The 16325-nt window shown below is 44.2% G+C and overlaps 1 protein-coding gene across 2 annotated transcripts in view; it reads left to right on the top strand.

The window, feature by feature from the left end:
- Positions 1 to 16325, top strand: part of PTPRO (protein tyrosine phosphatase receptor type O) — a 229769-nt gene that overhangs the window by 81072 nt on the left and 132372 nt on the right. Inside the window, exon 2 of one of the 2 annotated variants that reach the window (XM_084632059.1) lies at positions 648 to 1138. The exons of the other annotated variant lie outside the window; for it this stretch is intronic. Coding sequence (XP_084488185.1) covers positions 648 to 1138 — 491 coding nt within the window. The remainder of the gene's footprint in view (positions 1 to 647; positions 1139 to 16325) is intronic. 2 annotated transcript variants of the gene reach the window in all.

The following is a 16325-nucleotide window of genomic DNA, read 5'->3' as shown; positions in this document are numbered from 1 at the left end:
AACTGTTTCTCACCCTGGACTTGGAGCCAGTACCCCCCGAACCCACCCAAGGCTGCCTCCCGGACCCAGCAGGTGGAGAGGGGACCTCTGGTGAGTGTACCTTTTAAAATACTATATATGGTTTAAAAGCAAGCATGTTTAATGATTAATTTGCCCTGGCATTTTCAGCTCTCCTGGATGTACTCCCAAAGCCTTTGCAAAAGGTTTCTGGTGAGGGCAGCCTTATTGCGTCCTCCATGGTAGGACACTTTACCACACCAGGCCAGTAGCACGTACTCGGGAATCATTGTACAACAAAGCATTGCAGTGTATGTTTGCTGGCATTCAAACAACATCCGTTCTTTATCTCTCTGTGTTATCCTCAGGAAAGTGATATCATTCATGGTCACCTGGTTGAAATAGGGTGCTTTTCTTAAGGGGACATGCAGAGGTGCCCGTTCCTGCGGGGCTGTTTGCCTGTGGCTGAACAGAAATGTTCCCCGCTGTTAGCCAGGGGGGAGGGGAGAGGCAAAATGCGACCTTGGAATGAAAGCACATGTGCTGTGTATGTAATGTTAACAGCAAGGTTTACCGTGAAAGAGTGTAGCCATTGTTCTAGAAAATGTGTCTTTTTAAATACCACTGTCTCTTTTTTTTTTCTCCACCAGCTGCATGTGTTTCAAGGATCACAGGATCTTCTCCTTCCCAGAGGCTAGTGAAGATTAGAAGGCGAAAAAACCGCACTCGTGAGGAAATGTTCTCTGAGCTCATGCTGTCCTCCCACACTGACAGAGCACAGACGAATGCGTGGAGGCAGACAATGTCAGAGCGCAGGAAAGCACAAAATGACCGGGAGGAGAGGTGGCGGGCTGAAGTGAGTAAGTGGCAGACTGAAGAGAGGGTTGAAGCTGAAAGGTGGCGGCAGCATGATGAGAGGAGGCAGGATTCAATGCTGAGGCTGTTGGAGGATCAAACCGATATGCTCCAGCGTATGGTTGAGCTGCAGGAAAGGCAGCTGGAGCACAGACTGCCACTACAGCCCCTGTGTAACCAACCGCCCTCCTCCCCAAGTTCCATAGCCTCCACACCCAGACGCCCAAGAACGCGGTGTGGGGGCCTCCAGCCACTCCACCCCAGAGGATTGCCCAAGCAACAGAAGGTTGGCATTCAATAAGTTTTAAAGTTTTAAACTTTTAAAGTGCTGTGTGGCCTTGTCCTTCCCTCCTCCACCACCCCTCCTGGTGCTTCTCTCCTCCACCACCCCTCCTGGGCTACCTTGGTAGTTATCCCCCTATTTGTGTGATGAATGAATAAAGAATGCATGAATGTGAAGCAACAATGACTTTATTGCCTCTGCAAGCGGTGATCGAAGGGAGGAGGGGAGGTTGGTTACCTTACAGGGAAGTAGAGTGAACCAAGGGGCGGGGGGGTTCATCAAGGAGAAACAAACAGAACTTTCACACTGTAGCCTGTCCAGTCATGATACTGGTTTTCAAAGCCTCTCTGATGCGCACCGCACCCTCCTGTGCTCTTCTAACCACTCTGGTGTCTGGCTGTGTGAAACCAGCAGCCAGGCGATTTGCCTCAACCTCCCACCCCACCATAAACGTCTCTCCCTTACTCTCACAGATATTGTGGAGCGCACAGCAAGCAGTAATAACAGTGGGAATATTGGTTTCGCTGAGGTCTAACCGAGTCAGTAAACTGCGCCAGCGTGCTTTTAAACGTCCAAGTGCACATTCTACCACCATTCTGCACTTGCTCAGCCTGTAGTTGAACAGCTCCTGACTGCTGTCCAGGCTGCCTGTGTACGGCTTCATGAGCCATGGCATTAAGGGATAGACTGGGTCCCCAAGGATAACTATAGGCATTTCAACATCCCCAACGGTTATTTTCTGGTCTGGGAATAAAGTCCCTTCTTGCAGCTTTTGAAACAGACCAGAGTTCCTGAAGATGCGAGCTTCATGTACCTTTCCTGGCCATCCCACGTTGATGCTGGTGAAACTTCCCTTGTGATCCACCAGTGCTTGCAGCACTATTGAAAAGTACCCCTTGCAGTTTATGTACTCACTGGCTTGGTGCTCCGGTGCCAAGATAGGGATATGGATTCCATCTATGGCCCCACCACAGTTAGGGAATCCCATTGCAGCAAAGCCATCCACTATGACCTGCACATTTCCAAGGGTCACTACCGTTGATATCAGCAGATCTTTGATTGCGTGGGCTACTTGCATCACAGCAGCCCCCACAGTGGATTTGCCCACTCCAAATTGATTCCCAACTGACCGGTAGCTGTCTGGCGTTGCAAGCTTCCACAGGGCTATTGCCACTCGCTTCTCAAGTGTGAGGGCTGCTCTCATCTTGGTATTCTTGCACCTCAGGGCAGGGGAAAGCAAGTCACAAAGTTCCATGAAAGTGCCCTTACGCATGCAAAAGTTTCGCAGCCACTGGGAATCATCCCAGACCTGCAACACTATGCGGTCCCACCAGTCTGTGCTTGTTTCCCGAGCACAGAATCGGCGTTCCACCACATGAACCTGCCCCATTAGCACCATGATGCCCACATTGCCAGGGCCCGTGCTTTGAGAGAAGTCTGTGTCCATGTCCTCATCACTCACATCACCGCGCTGACGTCGCCTACTCGCCTGGTATCGCTTTACCAGGTTCTGGTGCCGCAGATACTGCTGGATAATGCGCGTGGTGTTTAATGTGCTCCTAATTGCCAAAGTGATCTGAGCGGGCTTCATGCTTGCTGTGGTATGGCATCTGCATAGAAAAAAGGCGTGAAACGATTGTCTGCCGTTGCCCTGATGGAGGGAGGGGCGACTGACAACATGGCTTGCAGGGTTGACTTACAGGGAATTAAAATCAACAAAGGGGGTGGCTTTGCGAGAAACTGAATGGCCCCCTCAAGGATAGAACTCAAAACCTCAAGAATAGAACTCAAAACTGGGTTTAGAAGGCCGTTGATTTCACAGAGGGAAGGAGGGAGAGAGGAGAAAATGAATACAAAACAAATCTGGTCTATTTCTTGTTTTGAGCCACTTCATCTATCTTTATACATCTTGCTGGCAGCAGACTGTGCAGTACGACCGCTAGCCATCGTCAACACCTGGGTGTTCGGCAGAAGACGGTGTAGTATGACGACTAGCCATCATCTTCTGCTGGCTGGAGGTTAAAAGACAGTGCACTGCAGGTAGGACTCAATTGCCACGAGACGAAACAAGGGAAATGACCTGGCTGAGTCACTCCCATGTTTGCCCAGGTGCCCGGGAAAAAAAGAGCACCCAGGACTATGTCGATGACGGCTGCCAGTCATACTGCACTGTCTGCTGCCAAAAGGCAATAAACTGCTGCTGTGTAGCAATGCAGTACCACGTCTGCCAGCACCCGGTGACATACGGTGATGGTTAGCTGAGCGGGCTCCACGCTTGGCGTGGTATGGCGTCTGCACAGGTAACTCAAGAAAAAAGGCGCGAAACGATTATCTGCCCTTGCTTTCATGGAGGGAGGGAGAGAACGGGGGCCTGACGATATGTACCCAGAACCACCCGCAACAATGTTTTAGCCCCATCAGGCACTGGGATTTCTACCCAGAATTCAAATGGGCGGCGGAGACTGCGGGAACTGTGGGATAGCCACCCACAGTGCAACGCTCCGGAAGTCCACGGTTGCCTCAGTACTGTGGACACACTCCGCCGACTACATGCACTTAGAGCATTTGTGTGGGGGGACACACAATCAAAAACGCTTTGTATAAAACGTTTGTATAAAAATGCTTTCTACAAAACTGACTTCTATAAATTCGACCTAATTTCGTAGTGTAGACATGCCCTGTGTTCCATCACCCCTCCCAGAATGAAATTGTGTAACTATGTTCTACAAGAGTTACAGACCAAGTAGTGCATGCAACTATGATAGTATCATTCGTGAAGTGCTGCTAGGAAGGAGACATACTGAAGGCGATTTAAGGAAATATGCTGCCTCCTGCCATGAGATCTGTATTCTTACTTTCACATTCACTTGAATGATGGTGTTCTAGTAGGTGGCACTCTGAGTCAAGTCTGAACTAATAACACAGCATGGAGATGGGATGTTTGGACATGCAGGGCGAAATCTTAGGTCCAGTGAAGTCAATGGGAGTTCTGGCATTGACTTTAATGGAAGCAGGATTTCCCCCGCAGTCTTTTGGAGGAGGCATTAATTCAAGATCCTGATCATTTGTGGCCTGTGGAAGACTCATGGCAACTTTTTTTCACGATTAGGGACATCCTGGCTAAAATCCACATTAGATTGAATATAATTACCCATTTAAACTCCCTCTCCCATTTCAATGGGAAATAGTATTTGTCTTCATTTCCAGTTCTATGACAAATTACGTGAGGATCGACAACACTGCTGGGGGAAAATGTTTCCAACCACATTGTCCACAGTGCAATTCACAGCATATTGATTAACCAATATCACTCCTACAGTACCTCACCTCTTATTGGAGATCTCTTGTCCAAGTACTGAACAAGGCTGACCCTGCCTAGCTTAGGAGAGATAACAGCCTAAGGTGGCATGACTCAGACATAGCTAGGGAAAGAGAAATAGTTTTTCAGGCCAATCTCTGTGGACGCTGTCTGTGGACGAGAATTAATGAACGCTACACATGTGAATAATTCCTTCAAGCAATCTGGCAGCTGTTAGTGAGCTAGCAAATACCACACGTTCACTCTGTGCTGTATGGCTGGCAAGAACAATGCTGAGCTGAAGGGTGTTGCTCATCCTTCTGCAGAGCACATCACATAGTCTCTCCTGCAATGGTGATCAGAATGGGGGAAAGTCAATATATTTTTTCTTCCTGTCTTGGTTGCTTTCCTTTTATCTGTTCAAAAGGGCCAGCTCTTCAGCTAGTGTAAATCAGGGTAGCTCTGGCTCATATATGCTTGATGTCTTTGTCTTTTTATGGTTTGAAAATAGGACAGATAGTTTTCAGACGATTCTTTGTCTGATACCCACTAAAAAAATCCAGGTGATTCTCCCCAAATGGCGTGTCTCTGTATTCACTCCAAGCTAACAAAGTAGGATTCGCTTCTGCACTGTATTCTTATGTATATACCATGAAGCTCCAAACTGTTGAAGAGATTTTTAAATGCTGGCTTATGTGTTTTGGTTAAAATCTTTCTTTCAATTAGGCTCTTTAGAACATTGATGGTGAAATTAAATTATAGGCATTCCAAACTGTGTCATGAAAAAGGCGTTTAGGAAAATTCCTTTGTAGCCCTATTAAGAATGGATTTCATTTTGCTACATTGACACAAGATACTTTGGCACGGTAAAGTCAAGGAATGAAACACTTTATGCTGTGGATCAGCACACCAGAACAGTGAAGACAGAGACCATGCCCAAAAAACCCATCCTAATGTTTAAAAAGTGTATATAAATATATAATAAAAATGAATTCTGGGACAGCTGATGCAATGGAGTGATCCAGACAGGATAGATGCATTTGAATAGAGCTGCTTGGCTCTTCACCTTAAAATCAAGCAGAAAATAAACACTGGACTGGGAAAGCTGGAATGAATCCCAAGCTCTTACACAGACCTGTGGTGTGACCTGGAGTAAGTCACTTACTCTCCCTATGTCTCAGTTTCTCCATCTGTAAAATGGAGATAGGAAGTATTACTTTGTCTACTTAGGTTGTAGGCTCTCTGGGGCAGGTATTATGTGTTAGCAACAGTGCTAAGATGCTGAGTGCTACTGTATTAAACAACTAAAAATGACCTTTAGGTTTGCAATAATCTGGGACATGGCGAAGAATACGAAGAAAAGGATGGGTAGGTCATAATTGAAAGCCAGAGTCTTGTGTTAATTTCTCCTTGCCATTCATTTTTGTTGTTTTTAACAAATTTTTCAGCAGGACATGAAGTCATGTCTAATATTGATTCCTCTAGGGACTGAAATACAGATAAGCGTCCGCTGTAGTTACACTCTCTCCTTGCTGCTCCCCACACCCATGCCTTAATATTGTAAGTAGGTCATTGAAGAACTGGAAGCTGTATTATTCTTTTCCCTTCTACCCCATGTGGCTGCTGGAATACACTTAATTGCAAAGCAGACATCAAAGCCAAATTAGCCCGGCTCACCTCCAGGAGATAATTAGTGAATCTTTGTATTTGTGCTGGTAGGATGAACTACAATTAGGGATGTACCTAATACCTCAGTATTTGGAGTCTTTACATTCTTTATTTTTAATTGGGTTCAAATTCAGTGGTGAGTATCTGGTGGAGTGTGGTGGGGTGAGGGGTATGTGTGTGTGTGTTGTTTTAAGGCTGTATTTGGGATCTGGAAAAACGTAATGGAAATAGATCTTAAAATAGACGATAGAGAGAACTGAGGTTTTAATTGTGGGGTGTGGCCTCAAAATGGCTGATTCTCACAGGTCACATGATTGAGTTAAAATCCAACCACTGACCGATTGGAATGCTTTCCTGAGAGTTAAGTCTCCCCCCGACCCCATCCACCATCATGATCCTGAATATTGTCCAGTTGTTTCCGAACACCAATCTGCTTCTGGAATAGGGTTAATGCTGAGACTAGTCCAGCCTTGCAATATATCAAAATGTATCAGCTTAGGATAGGCTTGTGGTTAAAGCCCAGAGTCAAGAGATCTAAGCTCGGATTCTGCCACAGACTCTGTGAGCTTGGACAGTCACTTAACCTCTCTATGCTTAAATTTCCCTGTCTGTAAAATGAAGATGATAATGTTTACCTACCTTACAGGGGTATTGTTAATCTTGATTCATTAGTGACTGAGACAAATTCTGGCAAAGAGTGCCATAGAAATCTCAATAAACAAAGTGTAACTTTCCACTCATGATGATCATTATGGTAACTGAATAAAGATTAATGATGATTTACCCGCAACTGGAACAATTTTTTTGGATGAGTAAGTAGAATTTTATAAAGCTGAACAATTCATTAGAACAGGTGCTCTTTGTAATGGTTCAGTGGCCATGTATGTTTCCAACTATTACTGGAAAATACTTGGCCTCCAGGGGCTATATGTCATACCCTGCTAATCTTAATTATTTTCCATCAATAAATGACAACTGCTGTATATACACATCAGCTCTTAGCCCAAATGACACTTCACTCTGAAGAATAGAACATATAGTTCTGAGCTCCAGAAACACAAGCTACTACTATATATGTGAAAGGAGAATCCCTTCTGGAAGCTCCTAGTATTTGGGCCTTTTTCACATAGCCCCTTCCATCAGAAGATCTCAAAGCACTTTTAAAACATGAATTAATTTAAACTCCAAATGCTCTCTCAAGTGTTTGCTCGTTATTATCCCCATTTGGAGAACCTGAGTTGTGCAGAGATTGTGATTTGTCCAAATTTCCTGTGGCAGGACTGAGAATATAATTTCCATCTTCTACCTCTCAGTCCTGTACCTTAACAAGACAGTCCTTACTCGTATCAGTTTTTCCTTCATATTGTCATCACAACCCTCCAGCCACAAGAGGGGAATATAATTGATAACATTTTGTAAGCAGACTGGACATCATCTAGAGTGTAGCAACGCACACACCCCAACCAGTACATTTTTCAACAATTCACCTTTCAGGGGGAAAATGGGAAAGGAAGAGAAGTTGGATGCCTTTCAGTATTTCTCAATTTTTAATTCATTTTAGGTCCATTAATTATTAGAGCTGTAATTGACATGTCCTGGGTTGTAAGGATTTATAGTGCTGCTGGAAGCTGAGTTAATGACGTACTGCTGCATTGAATCAAGATTGATGGGGAATACCTCGCCGCACAAGTGACCAAGGACAAGGTGGGGAAACTGGATGTGTAAAAGAAGTGGGGAGAAGGGGAAGGCAGGCCTAATACTGAAGGTGATTGGAAACTCTTTGGGAGAGATGTAAGAGAATTCTAAATTGACAGTGTTGGATCTCCGGACCTGATTTTTCAGAAGTGTCGAGCTCCCATTAGATTCAGCTGGGAGTTGCGGGAACTGCAGCTCTTGAAACAAAAATCAGGCCCCATTTAACAGAGCTGCATTATATTGTATATGCAGGAGACCATTCTCCTTTCAGAGCTGTTCAAATGATCTAGTCTCTGACATAATACTCTTCTGGCAACTCAGATTTATGTCAATCGAAGGTAGGGGAGAACAGAACATCCAATTCATAGAATCATAGAATATCAGGGTTGGAAGGGACCCCAGAAGGTCATCTAGTCCAACCCCCTGCTCAAAGCAGGACCAATTCCCAGTTAAATCATCCCATGACCTTAAAAACCTCTAAGGAAGGAGATTCTACCACCTCCCTAGGTAACGCATTCCAGTGTTTCACCACCCTCTTAGTGAAAAAGTTTTTCCTAATATCCAATCTAAACCTCCCCCACTGCAACTTGAGACCATTACTCCTCGTTCTGTCATCTGCTACCATTGAGAACAGTCTAGAGCCATCCTCTTTGGAACCCCCTTTCAGGTAGTTGAAAGCAGCTATCAAATCCCCCCTCATTCTTCTCTTCTGCAGGCTAAACAATCCCAGCTCCCTCAGCCTCTCCTCATAACTCATGTGTTCCAGTCCCCTAATCATTTTTGTTGCCCTTCGCTGGACTCTCTCCAATTTATCCACATCCTTCTTGTAGTGTGGGGCCCAAAACTGGACACAGTACTCCAGATGAGGCCTCACCAATGTCGAATAGAGGGGAACAATCACGTCCCTCGATCTGCTCGCTATGCCCCTACTTATACATCCCAAAATGCCATTGGCCTTCTTGGCAACAAGGGCACACTGCTGACTCATATCCAGCTTCTCGTCCACTGTCACCCCTAGGTCCTTTTCCTCAGAACTGCTGCCTAGCCATTCGGTCCCTAGTCTGTAGCTGTGCATTGGGTTCTTCCGTCCTAAGTGCAGGACCCTGCACTTATCCTTATTGAACCTCATCAGATTCCTTTTGGCCCAATCTTCCAATTGGTCTAGGTCCTTCTGTATCCTATCCCTCCCCTCCAGCGTATCTACCACTCCTCCCAGTTTAGTATCATCCGCAAATTTGCTGAGAGTGCAATCCACACCATCCTCCAGATCATTTATGAAGATATTGAATAAAACCGGCCCCAGGACTGACCCTTGGGGCACTCCACTTGATACCGGCTGCCAACTAGACATGGAGCCATTGATCACTACCCGTTGAGCCCGACAATCTAGCCAGCTTTCTACCCACCTTATAGTGCATTCATCCAGCCCATACTTCCTTAACTTGCTGACAAGAATACTATGGGAGACCGTGTCAAAAGCTTTGCTAAAGTCAAGAAACAATACATCCACTGCTTTCCCTTCATCCACAGAACCAGTAATCTCATCATAAAAGGCGATTAGATTAGTCAGGCATGACCTTCCCTTGGTGAATCCATGCTGGCTGTTCCTGATCACTTTCCTCTCATGCAAGTGCTTCAGAAAGGTTCTAGATATGCTGTGCAGATCTCAGTGGAGAATTCTATCTAATCTGTCTGTCTGCACACGGTATAATGTAGCACAAAAGAACATAAAAGTGAGGTTAAAACTTTCCACATGAAGTCAAGCATATTTTTAACAGGGAAGGTAATTAACCATTGAAGTAACTTACCTAGGAGTGTGGGGGATTCTCAAGCAGTTGATGTCCTTAAATGAAGACTGGATTGCTTTCTAAAAGATTTGCTATAACTCAAACAAATTATGGGCTTGATGCAGGGTTGAGGTATTGTGGCCTTGGTTATTATGCAGGAGGCCAGACTAGTTGATCATAATGGTTACTTCTGGCCTTAAAATCTGTTAAACTGGTTGCATGCTGTTGGTGCTATATAAATACTGGTAATTAAAAGGACAGTAAAGATCTACAAGAAATATATTTCATGTACTGTGCGCTGGGTAATAACAGAGGACTCAATGTTTCAAAAACTACATTAAGGACTAAAAGAGGGAAATATAAAAGAAGCTTTTACATTGAGTGTCATCTGCAGTAGAAGCATACTGATCATTTTCGAAGAAAATATCAAAATCTTTTGTTTATATTTAAAAACCAAAACTAACAACTTTTCAGATTTTAAAAATCACTTGCAAAGCTTGTACTGTGGTGAATGATCCCGTTGTGCTGAACATCTGTAATGTAGAGCAGGCATAGAAGTGATTTCTTTCTTTCTTTCCTTCCTTCCTTTTCAGGAAATGAAATGCCTGCATATAGCTAACTTCCTTCCAGCCATTTTATTTCTTAAAAATTCAAACAGCAAAAAAACCCAGATAGATCCATCCAAAGGGGAATGAAACATCTCTGGGTATAAATCTGCATGATAAAAAGCCTCAAGATTTTTAGGTATTCCGCTTCAGGGCACTATCCCTGGGGCCATGATCAAAGATTTAGGAATGATGTATTACCTGCAAAGAATAGTTAGAACTGCAAAAATAATTGCATAAAAATAGGATTCAGAATTAGCATATATAAAACACATTTTAATAAGTTTAGTTGTTTCCTTGGTCCTGTTATGTTCAGTCTTGTCTATGATTATAAGCAGACATTTTCCCACCAGCATGGCCTGAATTATTATTGTTGTATGGCAGCTGATATTATAGTGGTGCACTGTAGCTATAGTGTCATTTTTAGCCCCTATAACTAGAAGAAGGAGCCGGCAGATGGGCTGCCAAACTCAGTTCCCAGTCTGCTAATTTCAAGTATCGCTTGCTTGGTGCAGTGAAGTGCATATGGGGACACATAGGACTAAGGTGTACAAAATTTGAATTGAAAATGTTACCTAGTAATCACAAGTTTAAATACATGCACATCCAAATGCAATTATTTTTCTTCTATTGCTTTTCCCAGGTCTCTCACAAAACATAGATATGTGTACAAGCATAATGTGTAAAGGGCAGAGTTTTAGGATTTTGGGAGGGAACCATAACTTTACATCTCTGACTTGTGCATAAAACAGCTTGATCTTAACACGGCATAAATATTTATGGTTGTTTTTTAATTCAATTTATATTCAGTTTAGTGATTCAGTTTCTTACTATAGTGATGCACTGGTTGAAAGCACGTTTCCTCCAATCAAGCCCACATAAAATAGAATCCAATTTTTTTTCCTGAGGACCACTAAGGTTGTAAGGGCTCAAAGGGTATCTTGTGCTCTTGGCAGATTCCCTCGGATCACACTACTGCTTTAAAGTTCTCGTTCTTGAAACCCCACATTGAAGTTAGCCATCATCCTCATTTTGTGAGCAGCAAGGACTGGGTAGAGCTTTCTCTGGGGCCGTTCATTGTTGTTCCCCAGCCTGCCAGAGGGATCACTATTGAGCAACCTGAATCACTTTATTAGGAGCTGAGTGCTCTATTCTCCCACCAAACAAACTCCATTTTAATTGTCTCCTTTCCCTTCTCAAATTAAAAGATCTTAGACTGCACCTGTAACAACCTGGTGGTGCATCCATCTTCCATAATGACTACTGAAACATCACATCTGTCCAAAAGAAAGTAAAGCTGGTGGAGAAGTGCTCCTTTCAATCCACTGGAATATGACGAGAATGCAAAAGACCCTAGAAACAGTGATTTATGCTTTACTGCAGTGCAACTCACTTCATTTAGATCTCTCTACTTAGTTGCTACACAGATTACAAAATGTCAAAAGCACCGCAATCAGATTCATTACATGTAGTGGCTTTAATCTGTATAATACACCAATGCTCAAGTTACTGCATTGACTCTCTGCTGCTGAGCATACGGTCAGTGGCAGAACTAGTAGCGGGTGGTGGGGTGACTCCCCGCACTGGCAGTCTTTAGGTGTATGCATGGTGCTTCCTCTAGCCAATGAATCAGGGACATGAAGCAGCAACCAGTTCAGATCCAGAACACCATAGTGTTACTGTTATCACTGTAGGCAGCATGTTATCTTTTTAGACAACATACATAACATTAATGGGTGTGGCTCAAATAACTCAACATATATAATACTGAAGACCTAGTTACATATACACAGAGCTGTTCTGGTGGCTTCTGAAACATAGAAGAAAGTGAAGGCCATGTGTGGGCTCACAAACTACTTAAAGGGTTATTACCCAATTCCTATACAGTATAGGGAGTGTGACCTGGGGTAACCCTCACTGAAAATGCCAAGGTCAAGGCAGGCTACAAAAGGTAGAGCAGATTCTCCCCAAACTGGTGGTTACACTTAACAACAAGTCATAAGCTGTGCTTCTGATCCCCACATTGGTTAATGAAAAGCTGAAAAAAGAAATCATACAGGCCTCTTTATTGCATTCCAGTTTTCTGGCTCCCAGTCAGCACCTATGTCCAATACAGTGAGAAGTTATTTAAAAACTCTGCTCACATATACAAAATGTGTTCTGAACCCAAGGGGCCAGCCACATTACCAGGTTAATATCAGTTTGGAACTTACCCAAAATACCATGCTGCCAGCCAATCCTTTAGCACCTAAAACTAAAGCTTTACTATGAAAGAAAGAAAGAAAGAACAAGAAGAGAGCTGTTAAATGGTCAAGCAATCAGATACATACATAAGAATACAAAGTTTGTATATCAGGTTCTTAGTGGTGGTGTTGAGTTTGCTGGCCAGAACAGATCCACAGCTTGGATGGGTCATTCAGTCCTTTGTTCAGAGCTTCAGTTTGTAGAAAAGTTACTCCAGAGGTAAGAAGCAGGATTGAAGACAAAATGGAGATGATGCAGCTGCCCTTTATATTCCTTTTGCCATGTGGCTGGTACTTACTGTGTCCCAAACACAAACTTCACAGCACATAGCATGGGAAAGCCTTAGAGTTCTGTTCATAGGCATGCCTCTACCAGTCCTGCTGACTCATAACGTGTATCCCCTGGCTCCTTTTGGTGGGTTCATTGTACAGCTGATGACCCTTGATGGGCCATTGAACAGGCTTGGCAGTGCTGATGCCAATCTGTCCGGGGGTGTCAGCCAGAAACACAGCACAAGTTTTGAAAATAGATATGCCCTACGTATCTAGAACTCGTAATACAAAGTTGATACAAACATATAAACAAGATCATCATACCTGGCAAATCATAACATTTTCACATATCCCTTACATGGCAAATCTGGTCAGATTACTTACAATTTTATAATATTGGTATCAACAATATCATAAAGTGTCTCCCAGATTCCATACAGCATCACAGCACAATTTTCAAAAACTCCTACGGGGGTTAGGAGCAGATGTCCCACAAACTCCTACTTGTGCTCCTAAATCCCTTAGGCATATTTGAAAACCTCCCCCATGGTATTTGGGGTGATTACCATAAAATACTCTAGTATGTATTGTCTTTTAAATAAAGGATGTTCAGAAACCTTACTATGAATATGCTAAGGCCCCCATTGGCTATAGTTCTATACCTGCTATAATGTAATTGAACGGATGTTAGCTGAGATGCTGATGCATAAAAATTATGTGAGGCTGACAGCTAATTTTCCTCACCCAAAGCAGGACTGCGTGCAGTTAACTTGCTGAAGGAATTACATGGACAATTATCTTATCTTTGGGGTAATGAGGAAATGCAAACTCACTAAATTGATGTCTTGGAGAGTAAACAGTTATGTTCAGTTCAAACCTCATTTGTATAATGAATGATATTCAAACTGCATTTGGAAGGTAATGGACACCTTTCAGGTTGTCCGCTAATTTAATATCTCTATTTCTTTATAACGTAATACAGTTCCCCTAAATAGGTTGTCAGCAAAGGTGATTGAACCTCAGACTTCAGTGTCTAAAACCATGAGCCCCAGATAAACCAGGTCCATTAGCTTTGAGACAGTAACAGACTCATAAACCTCTACATGGTCCAGCCACTAGAGCAGTGGTGGGCAACCTGCGGCCTAGGCCACATGCGGCCCATCAGGGTAATCTGATTGTGGGCTGCGACACGTGCTGACGTTGACCATCCTCAGACACAGCTCCCTGTAGTTCCCAGTGGCCACGGTTTGCCGTTCCTGGCCAATGGGAGCTGCTGGAAGCGGTGGGCCACAGGGAGGTACTGGCTGCTGCTTCCCGCAGCTCCCATTGGCTGGGAACAGCGAACTGTGGCCACTGGGAGCTAACGGGGGGCCATGCCTGCGGACGGTCAATGTGAGCAAAATGTCTCACGGCATGCAATCAGATTACCCTGATGGGCTGTAGGGTGCCCACCACTGCACTAAAGGGTCACAGAGAGTCCTACTGTATATAACCCATGCTTATACACCCCCAGTGATGAGGGAAGCTCAAGATGTGCTTCCAGTGTCCACCACAGCTCAGATCCCCGTACAAGCCACAACTTGTAACATGGCACCCGAAGGCAGATCATCAGTCATGAGCATTGAACTCAGGACCTTCCCCATCTGGCATGCCCTTCTTGTGCTCTGATCCATTGCCCTTCTAAATGGAGTTTGGTCACTGCAAAAGAAGCTTCTGCCACTTAAGGAAGGAGGGGACAAGGCCGTACAAGTGACACTTCTCCACCTCCTCTTCTATGACCTTCTACCCTCAGATCTGCTAGGTTTCCCCACATTTTGTCTTTCCTCTCCTCTGAAACGCGAAGGGTCTGTCTATACCACGCAGCAATGTGTGTTAGAGGGGTGTGAATTCTAAAGCGCATCAATATGTTGCCTACTAACTGGCCCTTGGAGAACCAGCTGGTGTGCACTAAAACTTCCCTAGTGCGTGTTAATGTAGTACTCTTTGAAACCGGACCCCCTTAATGTGCATTAGGGAACTTTTAATGCACGCTAGCAGGGTCCATGCAGGCCAATTAGCAACATGCTAATGCATACTAGAATTTACACCCTTTAGTGTGGATCTCAGAGTAGTCCTCGTATCATAGACAGTTCATAATTAACTGTCTTCTACTGTGCAATAGTTAGTGTCATCTTCCAGTGTTAGCAAGCACTTTATACCATCAGTTCTTTTCTTAGCCTTTTCATTGATTAACAATTCTCAGCATCTGAGTAATGGGGACTATGCAGACTTGCAGTAAAATGAAAACAGCAGCACTTGCATTTCCTGACACTTTCCTTGGAGCTCTTTTGTGGGTCAGCTGTAGTTATGGCTGGCAGATGAACATTCCTGTACTGCAAAAAGAAACAATGTACATCTATAAAGAGAAAGTGTGCACTGTGGGAAGCCAGACTAGGAATGAGTCATTTTAAATAAGCCAAATCCAAAATCTTAAACTCAAACCACTGCAAATTTCAACAGAGGGTCAAGTTTGAATTTGCCAATATTTTTGGTTTCAGCTCAGACCCCGAAAGGGCCTGTTTTATAACTGGTTCCAGAGCACAGATTCAATGTTTTTCTGCTTGAATATGTGGAATTCACTGAACCCATCTGTAATGATCATGTCAGCATAGAGAATGGTTTTGTGGTTAGAGCAGCAGATTTAGAGTTGGACTCAAGCTATAGAATTCTGAACCAAAGTTTGAATGGACCAAAGTCACAGGATGTTTGGATCCAGCATATAGGTAACACATATCAATAGAGGGGCCATTTGTGATGAGAGAAAACTTATGATTTCTAATGATCCCAGTGCTGCTGCTGTTGACTCTCTGTGTAACCTTGGACAAGTTGCTTAACCTCTGTGTATATTTCCCCACCCTTGAAATATGGTAAATATTACTCCTAGGGGAATTCTGAGCCAAAACAATAAAAATTCTGCTCACAATATTTTAAAATTCTGCAAAATTTGTATGTCAAAATAACAACACTACATACTCATGCCAGTTTCAATTATTTTGGTAATTTATTTCAAAATACCTGTCAGCAGGTATGTCTGTAAAAATACAGAGACACACAAAAATTCCCCCAGGAGTGGAGAGTTAAAGAAACCTCTATGACAACTCAGTTCCTGTTTCTTGGCCCCCTCTCACCCAGAGCCCAGCCAGGGGGCCAGACACACACAACCCCTCCCCATGAGTCCAGCCACAGGGTCCCCCCAGCCAATACACCTGACCCCCCCAAGCCCAGCCATGCCCCCCGGCCAGCCCAAACACCCTCCTCATCTCTCCCAGAGCCCAGTCGTGCCCCCAGACACCAGCCCCCCTACCACCCAGGGATCCAGAAGGAGAAACAGCCTGTTCTGGGTCCCAGCCAGGCTTGTGTGGAGTGTCCTTGAGCACCATCTCCTTCCTTCAGGGCATGCTGGGAACTGCAGCTGCTAGGAACTCTCTACTCTCTCCCATTTCCCCTCTGCAATGTCTTCTGTGTGCAAGATGGGCTCTGCCGGGTCCAGTGACCAGCAGCACTGCAGCCTGTTTCTGTGGAGGAAAGGAAATTATGCACAAAACATTAATTTCTGCAAAATTCTGCATTGCGCAATGGTGC

The sequence above is a fragment of the Lepidochelys olivacea genome (genome assembly GCF_965140295.1).
Source record: "Lepidochelys olivacea isolate rLepOli2 genome assembly, chromosome: 1".
Lineage (NCBI taxonomy): Eukaryota > Metazoa > Chordata > Testudines > Cheloniidae > Lepidochelys > Lepidochelys olivacea.
The sequence above is the reverse complement of the archived record's forward strand: the minus strand, read 5'-3'. Positions and strand labels throughout refer to the sequence as shown.